Source organism: Solanum dulcamara, chromosome 2 (assembly GCF_947179165.1).
Source record: "Solanum dulcamara chromosome 2, daSolDulc1.2, whole genome shotgun sequence".
Taxonomy (NCBI): Eukaryota; Viridiplantae; Streptophyta; class Magnoliopsida; order Solanales; family Solanaceae; genus Solanum; species Solanum dulcamara.
In genome coordinates, this window is record NC_077238.1 from 81,479,382 (window position 1) to 81,494,069 (window position 14,688).

General features: G+C 35.2%; 2 protein-coding genes across 5 annotated transcripts; both read left to right on the top strand.

Annotated features, from left to right (window-relative positions):
- Positions 1-923: 923 nt before the first annotated feature.
- Positions 924-4,665, top strand: LOC129881052 (serine/arginine-rich splicing factor RS2Z32-like). The gene is made up of 7 exons (XM_055955377.1): positions 924-993; positions 1,747-1,858; positions 2,528-2,567; positions 2,692-2,787; positions 3,255-3,451; positions 3,549-3,632; positions 4,064-4,665. Exons 2-7 carry the CDS (start codon positions 1,752-1,754, stop codon positions 4,452-4,454), a joined length of 915 nt encoding a protein of 304 aa, XP_055811352.1. The 5' UTR covers positions 924-993; positions 1,747-1,751; the 3' UTR covers positions 4,455-4,665.
- Positions 4,666-7,996: 3,331 nt separating this feature from the next.
- LOC129881053 (putative WEB family protein At1g65010, chloroplastic) lies at positions 7,997-14,214 on the top strand. Of its 4 annotated transcripts, XM_055955380.1 has the most exons (6): positions 7,997-8,350; positions 8,736-8,765; positions 10,060-10,352; positions 10,457-12,401; positions 12,491-12,697; positions 13,688-14,214. In XM_055955380.1, exons 3-6 carry the CDS (start codon positions 10,087-10,089, stop codon positions 14,000-14,002), a joined length of 2,733 nt encoding a protein of 910 aa, XP_055811355.1. In that variant the 5' UTR covers positions 7,997-8,350; positions 8,736-8,765; positions 10,060-10,086; the 3' UTR covers positions 14,003-14,214. The 4 variants fall into 4 exon arrangements, with proteins under 4 accessions (XP_055811355.1, XP_055811353.1, XP_055811356.1 ...); XM_055955378.1 differs by lacking the exon at positions 8,736-8,765 and having other exon boundaries at positions 7,999-8,350; XM_055955381.1 differs by lacking the exons at positions 7,997-8,350; positions 8,736-8,765 and adding an exon at positions 8,817-8,902.
- The last annotated feature ends 474 nt before the right edge of the window (positions 14,215-14,688 follow it).

Consider the following 14,688-nt stretch of genomic DNA (forward strand, 5'->3'; position numbering starts at 1 on the left):
TTGAGTTCTTCTTCTTTTTATTTTATAAACTAAAATTTAATATTAACAAAATTTAACTTTAGCCATTATAAATTATTATAATGTATGATTGACCCAAGGTTCTGTTGGAAACAATTTCTAAGTAGTAATAACGAAAAAAACGTGTGATAATTTGGTCTTAGCTACTGGATTTAGAAAAAAATAACATGTTAGGTGAAGGTAAAAGAGTATAATATATATTCTTCAAATTCTAATTGTACTGTTATATTGGGTATATTATTGACGTGTAATATGTGATCGAGGATATTTAATATTTAATTAGTTGAATTATATAGATTTGATCCCTCTTATTCCATTTTCTGTATTCTTATTTCGCCCATGACGTCAGCAACACTATTATGAATTAATTATCTGTGATACTTCGTCGGTATATTGATACCATATCGGCATCATATATGATTGAACTTAATTTTCTGTATATTGATAATCCATTTGTATATTGATACTCCATCTGTATCCCATAGGATTGAGCTCTTTTTTTTAAGAAATAAAAATGAAACAATTAAGAGAAAATTATTAAAGTCACAATCTTATTTATTAAACTTTAAATTAGTATAAAATATATTATTTATGATACTCCGTCGGTACATTGATATCATATCGGTATCATATAAGGTGGACGTCGATGTTAGAATGACGTCAGCGTACAAATTTTAAAATAAATTTATGTCATTTTAAAATTTAAAAAAATATGAAAGTAATAAGGCATTTAAAGAGTAAATATTTTTCTTTTTTGGATATAAGCGTTCTTTTCACAAAAAATAAAAGGGCTTCACATTAGGGAAAACTTAATGGGCTTGAATTGAGAAGTCCACTCCATGAAACAACAAAGCCCATAGCTGCTTAGGCCCAAACACTAGCTATAAAAATCAAAGAGAGATTTCACTGCCTACTCTTTTCGAACGAATCGGATCTAGGGTTCTTACAATTTTGTGTGCCTTCTTCGATCTCCAGGTTAGTGATTTGCGATTTCACACCTTTTTTCTCATTTTTTTGATAAAAATATCTTCATTCATAATCGATATATGTGTGTGTGCACAATTCACCTAGGAATTGCTATTAATTCTGAGAATTTGAATGAGATTTTGTATTATGTGTGTGTTTTTGACTCGGAAAATTCATTCAAGAGGCGTTTTTTTTGTTCTAGTTTCGTTTGATGCTTTATTGAGCTGTAATTGTGCTAAATTTATTTGGAAAAAAACGTAATTGAGCTATTTTTATATGATTAAGAGATGATACAATTTAGGAAAGGAGCTAATTGGGTAGTTTCTCTCAGAGAAAATGCTGTGGTATGATGAGAATTTGTATTATACTGTATGTGCTTTTTGACTCTGAAAATCCACTCGAGGCTTTTTTTAGTTTTTGTTTCCTTTGATGTTATTGAACTGTTATTTGTGCTAAATTTATTTGAAAAAAAAGAGTAAAGGGGCTAATTTTATGATTTAGAGATCAAATGATTTGGGAAAGGAGCTAATTGGGTAGTTTCTTTCAGAGAAGAAGCCGGTATGATGAGACTTTGTACTATATGTGTTTTTTGACTCGGAAAATTCATTCAAGAGCCATTTTTTTAGTTCTAGTTTCGTTTGATATTTTATTGAGCTGGCATTTGTGCTAAATTCATTTGAAAAAAAAGTAATAGAGCTATCTTTTTTATGATTAAGAGATAATATAATTTAGGAAAGGAGCTAATTGGGTAGTTTCTTTCAGAGAAGATGCCTCGGTATGATGATAGGTATGGTGGTACACGCCTATATGTTGGACATTTGTCTTCCAGAACACGATCTCGAGACTTGGAGGACGTCTTTAGCAGATATGGGAGGTAATTTTTTAACTGTTCATTAGATTTATGCATTGATTGGAAACATTATTAATCAAATTTGAGTTGTTGGAAAATGAGATTCCAAGAGGACCAAGATTGAATGTTTTAGTTGTTTAATTTTGGTAGTGGAATGAAATGCGCCTGCGTAGAGTAGAATGGATATAAAGGATTAATATAGTTGATCTCAACTTGTTCGGTATTGAGGTGTTGATTAATTGATTGCTGTACCTAGTGATTGTTTTATTGCGATCAGTTTTCAGAAATGATGTTGCTTCTAGTAGTTCACAATCTATGTTCTTGGAAGTAGGGAAGTCTTTGGGGGCGGGGATGAGACACACAAGTCATTACAGTGGCCTTTTTTTTTGAATTTGTAGAAAATGTGTGAGAGCAACACCCCCGTGTCTTGGTGTTTTTAACTCGAATAATGTTTATGAAGGTTTCTATGTTTTTGCCCAATCCGGAGGTTTGTGGTGGGAGGTTGCCCTTGGTGGAATTGGTTCCCATTCTTGCGGAGTGTGGCGATTCTTTCTATAATGTTATTGCGTGTTTTTTTGATGGAAATGGCACAATCCCAAAAGTGGTGTTTAGTTCATCTTTGAGGGGCGAAGTATCAACCCTTTGGTTCTTATGACTTGATGGCCTTACTGTTTCTGGAACCCATTTACGCAGAGTACGTGATGTGGATATGAAGCGTGACTATGCTTTTGTGGTACGCCTTTCTTCTTCTTTTTTCCACTTCTATTTCTTAGGGTTGTAGGGTGATTAACTAATCCTTGTTTCATATATTTGTGATATGAATTTCTTCTTTTTTATGTATATACTGCTAAATCTAGGAATTTAGTGATCCTCGAGATGCCGATGATGCAAGATACGGCCTAAATGGGCGAGATGTTGATGGAAGCCGCGTTATCGTGGAGTTCGCAAAAGGGGTGAGCAACAGTTTGCATTTGTTATGTGTTCACAACTGCAATATGCATAGTATCTTTATGTTTTATTTGTGCAACACTAGAAATTTACGCTCATGTGACATTTGCATTTTGAATATCAATGCGAAAAAAGAAAATCTGAAAAGAATTTCAGGCTTTATGCCCAATGAGTGAGAAAATATGGTGGAACTGGTTTGGACTCAATTATTTTGGAGATGATGTTTCAGTTCTCAATACAAGTTTTTACTCTACAATTGGCATGTCCCAGAGGGGAGAAAGAAGATCTTGGTTTATCACTATTCTTTTAAGTAGTTAAGTTGCTTCAATTCTCAAAAGTAGTAGTTAAGTTGCTTTAAGGATTTTTTTTTCTTGGTATTTTCAGGAGTGATGCACGCCTTAATCTATCTAATGTTTCAGATTGGTTAAACAAAAAGTTGTCCTTTTTATGTTAGAATTTACTTGCATTGCAGGTGCCTCGTGGTCCAGGTGGATCTCGAGAGTTTGGTGGAAGAGGTCCTCCTCCAGGTACAGGTCGTTGCTTTAATTGTGGAATTGATGGACATTGGGCTCGAGATTGTAAAGCTGGGGACTGGAAGAACAAGTGTTACCGCTGTGGAGACCGAGGTCATATAGAAAGAAACTGTCAGAACAGCCCCAAGAAATTGAAGTATTTTCCTCATTGCCACCTTATTTCACCTTGTGTAATCTTTGATCTTCTACTATACTTTAATGATTAAGTTTATTATTTGTTGTTTGAATAACAGACGTGACCGAAGTTATTCCCGCTCACCATCTCCTCGGCGTGGCAGAAGCCGCAGTCGCAGTTACAGCAGAGGTCGTAGCTACAGGTCTCTCCCTTTGCTCCACCTTTTTGGAATGCGCTCCATTTTGCTTCATTGACTGCTTTAGTCTTGTATTTGAGATTCTGAATTGGCATTGTCACTCATGGTTACAACAACATACCCAATGAAACCCCACAAAGTTGGGTTTGGGGAGAGTAGAGTATACACAGACCTTAACATTGTCAATCATGGCTGAAAACTTGAAATAATACCGCGGATAAGTAATTGCATTTGTCTTTTCATAGACGTGTATCATGATATATGAAAGTTTGCATTGTTAAACCAAAGAAGTGTTATGGCATCACTACTAAGTGCCAACAGATTCTGGTTATCTCAACTCGCCTTTATGGTATTAAAACATATTTTATGCTCATCACTTTATCTATGTAAACAAATAAACAAGATATTAACATATATTGTGTTTGATTTCCTTGCAGCCGATCCAGGTCTCCTGTGAAGAGGGACCGTAGCATTGAGCGTGAAGAGAAGAGATCAAGGAGTCCTCGCCATCATAGATCATCACCACCTCCATCAAAGGGAAGGAAACACAGCCCTTCACCTGATGAAAGAAGTCCACAAGAGAGAGGTACGCCATCACCAAGGGACGATAGAGCAACCAATGGTTCTGACAACAGCAGGAGCCCTAAAGATGATGCTAGAATGGATGAACGCGGAGATATTAGCCCTGTTGAAGAAAATGGACGCAGTCGCAGCAATAGCCCCATCCATAGGGAGGACAGAAGCCCAGTGGAGGATGGAAGCCCAACAGGTGACTATGAAAATCATGGCTCACCAAGGGCTTCTCCTAGGGGCAGTGAGTCACCCTAATAAAGTGCATATGATATGGTCAGCATGGCAAGTGTATGTTTGATTCACCAGTAACTATTTCCTTGCACTTTGATTTTTATAGTACTTTCTCCCTATATTTGGAAACCATGTAATTGATTTTTTTTTAGAATGACCTGAATTCCAAACTGCCTTGCACATGGTGTGTTCTATCTTTGAGACTACATTATAAACTTGCTTGGTGTTAAGTGCTTCAGCTTGAATTTGGTTGGAACCCTCGGAACACTATTTGAAAGTACTTTAACTATGACCATAAAGTTCCTTGGTCAAGTCGCGTTATGTATGTCACTTCCTAAACACTGTAACAGAGCATTTACCAATTGTGAAGTTGAAATGCAGCAATCGTCCAAAATTTGAGATTCATCTGGCAGATCAATTGGACATATGGTGAGACTCGTATGAATACGGTTGTGTATGTTATCTGTGTTGCTCTCTCTTGGTATCTTTGGATCTGGTGTTGAGAGTGACAGCACGAAAATGACTTCTGGGGGGAAATCATGCTGGAAGTCAGGATGTTACATCGATCTTTCTACCTAGCACTTGTAAATTTGTTTTGAATATCAGTGCAGAGATTGTGTGAATGTTGAAAAACTCCAAGAGCAGTTGTATGTATTAGGAAGTTGGTGTATCGTTGTCTATGATTTCTGTTTGTGAGTATTCCAAATTGGTAACATAGGAGAAGCTTCATAGGGCAACAGCTAGCAGCTACCTTTGTCTGGGAGCTTGAATTTTCACTAAGAAAATTTAAAATATAAAGAAGTAAACCCACGAAAAAGCTAATCCTTGCGCCGACCAATATTTTGACTAGAGAGTGAAAATTGATTTCAATCTAACGCCTTATCATCATATAACAAAGTAATAGTGTGTGTCAAACAAGTTCAATATCAACGATTTTCCAATACAAATCTTATATTTGTATTAGGATATTAACACTGAATATCGCTATCCTAGAATTTAGAACTCATAACGTTTGAATCCCGACTCTAACTTTGGTATATGTCATTACAATTGTAGGTCCACACTAGTACATATTTTTTGTATATTTTGATGTCTTCTAAAGTTCTTGTATAAACTATAAATTTATACCATGTAAAACCATTCATCAATACAGATACAGATAAGTTTGCACACTACATCACTGGAACAAAATTTAGTACTAATAGTAAATATATCAAGACACGTGATTCCCAATTCATAACATGAAAAGGCACCAAAAGCAAATAAGTCTAATGATAACCATCATCACATAGTATGATTAGTCTTTTTTATCAACCTGATTCTTGACAATAAGTTTTACTATATATAAATGCTCAAGAGCCAATGTCATGAGAGGGAACGAATTCAGAATTTGGAGTTTATGATTTTTGAATTTTTTTTAAAATAATTTATTTGGTATTGGATGGATTATTTATTCATGTTAGTGGATTTCTTAACGCTAATGCAAAATTTTGGCCAGATCTATTGAGTTTTGTCGAACTTGTAGCTAATACTCTAGCTCCGCCCCGGCATGCCATGAACTTATGTTTCAACAATCAACTAGTGATTGGTGATCCCTTTGCTTTGTTGGGAAATTATTATAGATCTGATGTGGTCCATCCATAACGGGAGCTAATTATATGGTTAGTGTATCAACTTCATTTACTAAAACTGTAGTGAACAAAATTATCAAATATTTGTGTCGATGTAAATAAATAGTTTCATATACTTAACTTTGATGAATAAAATTATTTACTAATATCTATTCTGATAAAAAATATCTAATATCCAATAAAATACGCGTAAATTGACTCGACCATCACACAATTATACAAAAGAAAATTTAGAGAGCCCATCACGTTGATAAAGAATATATAGGACATTAGAGCGGAAAAGCTAAAAGTTAATTACTCATTATATTCAATTATAGAGGCTTTGCATCATTATGCATCACAAAGGATGAACATGAACAAACATATATAATTACCAAATGCTCCTTCCCACTATCTTATTTTTGTGATTTTTTTTTCATTCGATGCTCAATATTTATAGTAGAACCTAATTAAATTCAGATTTTCATCGAAAAATCTCACATTGGAGGATAAAATATTTCCTTACAAATGTGACTCCGTATCAAGGAACTCATCTTTAGTTAAGAATAAAAAAGGACTTACCACTCCACCACGACAAGCTTGATTGGTCTTTTTAATTTTCTTCGTAACCTCTTTTAACTTTTTTGCATGTTTCTTGCAACTAATCAAGTATGTTTAGTGAATAATTTTGCATATTTTAAGAGCACACTAAAAATACTTCGAGACAGGAAAAAAATGGCCATAGATAAGAAAATGTTATTTATTGATAATGATTTTTATTTTTCAAATCATATAACTCAGAGATCAGTTACCTTGTTGGAATTTGGATCATACATTAATTATATTCCACCATAAAACCTATTAGATATTGTGTATATTCTCTAAAAAAAACTCATTAATTGGTAACTTAAATACGAATTTAATAATATCGATTTCAAAATATATTGACCAACTATTTCATGGTATTACTTACTTATAAGCCTTCTGCCAAATGTAAGATCAATCACTTGACAAATAAAATGATCACCATCTTTTTTTTCCGCTTTGCCTATCATTTTATCCTCACTAATTAATCGTTTTCTAAAATAAATAATCACACTCTTGTTGATTTGTGTTTTTTTTCACTAGTCGATTTTTCTAAAAAGAAACAATACAAAGAATATAGCATGTTCTTTTGTGAGCCCCCTTTTTTTCATTTATTCACTCTATCCACTAATTCATCAGCCACATACGATGCCACGAAATGATCGATAACACCTTTTAAAATAAATAATCACACTCCCTTTAATTTTGTCAAACACTTTTCCTCACTAGTCAATTTCTTAAAAAAGAAACCAAACAAAGAACATTTTCTTTTTATTCAACCGTCTTTTTCATACATCTTAATTTATTCAAATCTCAGATAACTGCGTATTAGCGGTCGTTTTTCAAGTGCTAATGCCTTCTTGAAACGAAAATTTGAATCCTTATCCATTTTTCTAATTTTGAGATTTATTTCTGTTAAAGTCTTTGAAATTAATAAATTTTTAAATTTTCTAAAAATTAAGTGGCAACTCCGTTTGAAATAAAAATTGGTTTTCTCCTTAAAATCAATTTTAAAACCCCGTCATTTTTCCAACATAACACACACAATGCCACAAAATGATTGATAACAACCTCTAAAATAGGTGATCATACTCCTTTTAACTTTGTCAAACGTTTTTTCTCAAGTTCTTAAAAAAAGAAACGAAACAAAGAAAGTTTTCTTTTTTATAATATCGCTATCTCCATTGATGTTCCAGCCACACATGGTATCACGAAATAATCGATAACAACAAGAAGATAAACATGAATAATAATTTTTCTTTTTTTTTCCTATTCAAAATTACACTTCAATTTTACTAATATAAGTTATATATACACTATACTATGTTTTATAAGTACTTACATTATATTGTTTATTATTATTATTTTTCTTACAAAAATAAAAATAAATTAAAAGTTTTTAAAAAGTCAAGACGCTCCTTATATGGCCCATTATTCCAACCAAAAAAGGAAGAAAATAAAACGTTACTTTTATTCGGCCCCGCTATCTCCGCCACATTGAAATTTTAAATAATTTTCTTTTGGACACAAATACCCCTCATAATATATCAAATTCCCTCTAAATACCCTATTAGTCCAAAAATAACTGGACCTAAAATACAGCATTTTCAAGAATTTTCATACTAAAAAAATTCTCTATCAAATAATTGTTTGATTCTTCTGAGTTGAATCGCATAGATTTTAACACCCTTTTACCGGCTCTTACTCTGTCAACTGTTTGATTCAGTAATCTCTCTATCTTTTTTTTTTGTATATTTTTTTGCAATTTTTTATACACATATATGTGCTCTTTGTGTTCTGTAAGTGTTTCGTTTGGGATTGTTTTGGTGAAATTAGGTGGAAATGTTGATTAAAATTGAATTTTGATTTGACCCTTCAGATGGGGCTTTCTTTTTTTGTTTGATTACTTACCATAAATGGTTGTAGATTGGTTATCTGTATTTTTCAGAAGGATTTGGTATGTTCTTGAAGTTCTTTGAATTGTTCTTGTGCCGTTTATTTGTGGGTAGTTTGTTGATTTTCAGTAGAAGGGTGATTTTGAAAAGTTAAGTTGTATAGCTTCTTGTTTTGAGGTTTATTGAAAAGAGTTTATCTGGGTTGAAAAATGCAGATGGATGCTGTTTGATATTGGGATTCAACGGTTTGTTCACTTTTTCTGTTTTTCTGTTTTTTGATTTTTGGAGGGTATATAGGAAACAACCTCTTTATCTGTGCGGTAGGGTAAGGTTTGTGTTCACTCTGCCATCTCCAAACTCCATTTTGTGGGACTACACCCGGGTATGTTGTTATTTGGTAATTTATGTTTCATTCTTTGGTGTTCTGGTATAATAATCCATAGATTTGTGAAGGTTTTTTAGTTATCCTGTATTAAATATGGATTAATAATCACAGGTGGATTTGAATGATTATAGGGTGTTTCTAGGGTTTAACAGGAATAGGGGTAGTGTGGTCTTTTATGTTATGGTAGACTATCATTCTCAGATTGACAGAGTGTGCTCATTACTGTTTCTGACACTAACGATTTTTTTTTTAAATCAGGATTAGGAAACATATTGATTGATTCTTTGTGGGGGTCTTTTGAAAAATTTCTTGCTTTTAATGAAGGGTTGGTGAAATAAATTCTCCATTTGCTTCTCCCTTGGTAAAACTTCATGGTAGCTTATGTTACACACAGCAAGCAAATGTGTTTTTACATTTTCTGCTTTGTGTTTGTTAGTTCTTGAAAACTAATTGATCCACTTGAACCTCAGTACTCAGGGGCAGAGCTAGGTAGGGCCGAAGGGTTCATCTGAACCCCCTTCGGCAAAAGAATACTTATTCATGTGTTGGCTTCTTCGAACTTTGAACCCCTTAGTGAAATCCTGTTTCCGCCACTGTCAGTACTAGCAGGTAAAAAGTTATGTATTGGTGGTTCAGTTATGGATTCTCAGTCAGATTGACTATCTCAGATTGACCATCTGAACATGATGAAGAAAGAACATGTATAAGAGATATCTTTTATTTTATGTTAAAGAAGAACCATGTAGAAGAGAGATCACTTACTTTGTCTTTTAAGTATTTAGTTAGCTACAATATTTGCATGAATGGCTGATTGGTGAGTACATAGTTGTTTATGAGTGTTTTCTGGCGGTTTTCTTGAAATGCACTTGTTGTGTCAGTTTTACAGTTGAAAAATGTTCTTCCTCTTGATGCGTGTTAGAACTATATCTCCTTTTAAAGTTGTTTTGATATTAAGGATTCGCATAGGCGACCTACTATTTGAGATTGAGGTGTAGTTGATTGATTGATAATTAAGGTTCAGTTTAGTGTTGTTCCAATATCTTTGTACAATGATGTAGTATATTCTCAATGTCTGGAGCACAATGCATTTTCTTAACCATCCTCAATTAGGCTCTTTATCCTTTGAAATCTCATGGACTAGTTTGTATCTGCAGATTCATGTACAGTATCCATACATAGAGATGAAGAAGTTCTTCTTTTTTCGAACATCATCTAATGATGCAAACAACAACCCTTCACCACCATCAAAGGAGAAGTCATCTAACAGTATTGACAAATCACAAAGCAGAAAGGAAGTTTCTTCTCCAAGTCTTAGAAGGAGTCTTTCATTGTCCTCTGGATCCTTTTACGACAGTGGGTCAGGAAAAAAGAATTTCAGGGATCCGAGCAGATCTCCATTTCACAATAAGAAAGTTCATCCTAAGAAATCTGGTCGTGATTCATGCCGGTATGCATCTCATTTTCTGTAGCTGCTTTTTCACACTTACATCAATGATTTAATTTGCATTTGCTTCTCCAAAGTAATGACAAATATTTCATAACTTTTGTCAGTGGTCGTACACGTACTCCTGAGAGGCAATACCCAGAGAATTTCTTTCAGACACGTGATATAGAAAATGGTTATTTGGTAAGGAAGCACAGTTCTGGTGCGTCTTTCAGTACACATCACTATGATCCATCAGAGAGCTCTTCTCATTGCTCCAGTAATGTCTCTAGTAAAGTTTTAGATCGGTATATAGATGGGGAGCAAGAGATGGAAAAGAGGGCCTCAGCTAACCTCTATCCAACGGAAGATGATCTTGAGATTGGGTATGCCTGCAGACAACTGCCTCCAAGGGTTCACCTTACTGCTCCTGGTTCGCCACTACCTGATGTCAGGAAGCAGAGACCAATATCTCAATCTTTTAGAGAAACAAAACCATCTAAACTTTGTTTTACATCTGGAGAGTTGGGTGATACAGGTTTTGAGCATGAATCTCCGCGAAAACTTGCAAAGAAGGTGGTTGAGAGGCTCTCGCAGTCTCGATCAATGGCGAAACTAAGTTCAGAAGATTTTGATTCCGATGGTCCAATTACTATTGAAGATATCTACAGTGGAAATTTAAGTAGATGTCCAAGTGTATGTTCTGATGGTGTTCCCCGGAAGAGCTGTTCAGCAGATGATTCTAATGGTAGGACCTATGAATATCACCATGAAGAGATTCCAGGCCTTGGTGAGAAAAACTATTTGGGAATGGAAGACGATTCAGATTTGGTATTATTGAGAAAACTTAAGGAAGCTGAGGAGCGTGCTGTGTTGCTCTCAGAAGAGCTTGAAGAGGGAAAATTTCTTCATGGCAGAGGCCTTAGTGTTTCAGTGTTGATTCAGACTATTAGAAGCTTGACAGAGGAGAAGGTACAAATGGCTTTTGAAGTTTCAAGCATGCTAGGGGATCAAGTTGCTGAAAGGGCTTCTGCTAAGGAAGAAGCCAGACTATTACAGGAAGAACTAGATTCACGGACACGAAGATTGGAGACGGAGAAGAATGAGTTACAATCAGCACTGGAGAAGGAGTTGGATAGAAGATCCAGCGAGTGGTCTCTAAAACTTGAGAAATACCAAATTGAAGAACATAGACTCCGTGAAAGGGTGAGGGAGCTTGCAGAGCAGAATGTCTCTCTACAAAGGGAAGTCTCTTCATTTAATGAGAAGGAAGTAGATAGTAGAAGCAAGATATCATTTTCAGAGAATCAACTTGAAGATTTGTCTAAGAGAATAGAGGAAGTGTCAGAGGAGAATCAAAATCTAAGGCTGCAGCTTTCTCAGTTGCAAGAGGAATATCGAGTAGCTCAAGACGATCGAGAGTATGTTCGGGAAAACCACCAGGAAAAGGTTAAAGAATGCGAGGACCTGCACAGATCTATTGCTAGATTGCAACGGACTTGCAATGAACAAGAGAAGACAATTGATGGTCTGCGAGGATTTTGTGAGGATGTTGGCAAGAAGTGTCCAGCAAACTATGACAATCAGTTGGAGAAGTTGCAAGTAGAGCAAATAAGATTGGTAGGTGTGGAGCGGGCTCTAAGGAAGGAGGTGGATTCTTTTTGGATCCAAATTGATTCTCTACGACATGAAAATATTAGCTTGTTGAATCGTTTAAGAGGAAATGGAAAGGAGGGTGGGTTCTCAACTTTTAAGCTAGATCAGGAATTATGCAGTCGTGTTTGCTGCTTGCAAAATCAGGGGCTCAATTTGCTTAGGGAGAGCAGCCAGCTTTGTGGAAAGCTATTAGAGTACACAAAAGAAAATGTCAGACAAAATGGGGGAATAGATGGTCAATTCTTAATTGAATGCAATGTAAAGATCCAGGGGCTTAAGAGGGGAATTGAAACTCTGACAAGCAGTTTGCAGACAGTGTCATCTGTGATGAATGAGAAATCCTTCCCAGTAAGTTCAGATTCTCAGTCATCTAGCAGGGGTGATGCATTTCACCAGCAAAACAGTCAGAAACCATATGTAAGTTGGTGCTCTTATTTTGCAAGCTGCCTGTCATTCTCGTGTGATGTTAATTGATTTTGCTAACTTTTTGTTTGGTGTTGTTATAGGAAACTAAGCAATCAGAGCTTATATCGGAGACTTTGCTGACAACTGTGTTAAGGGAGAAGCTTTATTCCAAGGAGATGGATATAGAGCAACTTCAGGCTGATCTGGCGACAGCAGTTAGAGGTAACGATATCCTCAAATGTGAAGTGCAAAATGCGCTGGACACTCTTTCTTGTGCCAAACACAAGTTGAAAGATCTCGAGCTTCAGGTAAGCAGGCAATATTAAGATCTTTGCAGCAAGGGAATATATATTTATTTTTTTCAACTTGGGATACCTCATCCTCGTATATGACAGCTTCTTTGTATGTTACTTTCTCTGCCTTAGCTTTCTACGTGTTTTTTTGTTCTTCTAGGTTCATCTTTGTTCTATCTGAAATTCAGGGTTTTCTTGGTGGAACTGTATTACATGAATTACTGACATGTGAACAGTCGCTGCTTCCACTGTGGTAACTAATGAGAAATAATCGAAGGGGAAGAGAAGTCTATTAGACTGTCACAGCTTTGGTGGTGCTTAGGGTTTTCATCAGATTGTTTAGGATGTCCAATTGCTGCATGTCATAGATACACTGGACAACAAAATGCATAACAAATTTCATTATCATGAGCTAATAGAATATTTAAACTGAAACTCATTGGGTGGGTGGGTGGCTTGGGGATTGGGGGGAGGGGAGTATTGAGCTTCAGTTTAAAAGAAAGTAGATTAGAATTGAGTTCTATGAGCTCATTTAAATTGGTAAATACTGCCAGTTAGGTTCTGGTGGTGAAAAACTGCTTCAAATAGAAGAATATACTAGTTTTTAAGCTAGAGTAATGATCATCATTGGGTTCGGTATTCTTCTGCTGCATATCTTATTCCCTAAATGTGTGTAATCACTTGTACCAACCAAGAACATGATAGTTTTTGTGATATCCTCAAATCCATTGATCTGATGTGGTAAAGTTACCTGAAGGGGTTTCAATAAGTTTGCTCTTTCACCTGACTTAACTTTTGGACAAGTTCATGAGTTGTCTACTGTGATTTAACAGTCGAAAGGTTTTTCTTCTCTTAAGCATGTTGCACTACTTAATGAAATGTTATTCATGATTTGATTGAACTTCTAAGGTATGAGTTTGATGTGAATTGCTGAATGAAATGTTATTTGTGTTCTTTCTGATCAGTCTTTTTTTTTATTATATATTTTATGGTTGATTCTGGCAGATGATAAAAAAGGAAGAAAATATCAACCAGCTCCAGAATGATTTGCAAGAATGCATGAAGGAACTTAGCCTCGTGAAGGGGATACTACCAAAAGTATCTCAGGAAAGAGATTTCATGTGGGAGGAAGTTAAGAACTACAGTGAGAAGAACATGTTGTTGAACTCTGAGGTCAACACGTTGAAAAAGAAGGTAGAGACGCTCGATGAAGACATACTTATGAAGGAAGGTCAAATCACAATCTTGAAGGACAGCTTAGGCAAACCTTTCGATCTTCTTGCAAGTCCTGATTCTACTAGAGAATTTCTGGTGAAGTGATCGATCGCTAAAGTGAAGCATTTTGTTCATTTGACTAGTGTTCATACTTGTATACTTGTTGATTTTACTCTTTCTCCTTTGCCTTTTACTTTGATACCTGTTAAATAGAAAGTTTGCTTCTTTTCCCTTCTTTTGAATCTCCAATTCAATTGTAAACATTTCTTTTACTTGTGAATTGTGATCAAGACAATGAACTTCCTTTGCTTCCTTCATTTGGTTTTGTAAAGTATTTACCTGCGTTTTCCTGGAGTAATTAGTTAGCAAAGGAGATGTAAAAGCTTGATTCATTAATGTAAGTGAAGATTGGTGATATTCTGCTTATGTTGCGAATTCCGGATACTAAATTGGAGATCGTGTACAATAAGAATCCTAAATATTTGATGCCGGTTCATCCACACTTTCATTCCTTGTGTAGGAAAGGCTCATTAAACTTAGCGAATTAACTTCTCGTTGATGTATATTCTTCCGCTAGGTTGTTTTAAACCATACGATAAAGTTTGTTTGTCCCTAAATTGATTGATTGAAAGAAAAAGTTCCATGTATTCAGTTAGGGGGGAAATTATTTATATTTGCTCATGTCCAAGGTTTCTCAAATGCCTAAATGTACTTTTTGTTAACCAACTTGCTTGTATCTCAACTAATTCCAAGGGGTAACTACCTTTCCACTAGTACATGTATTCGTCTGT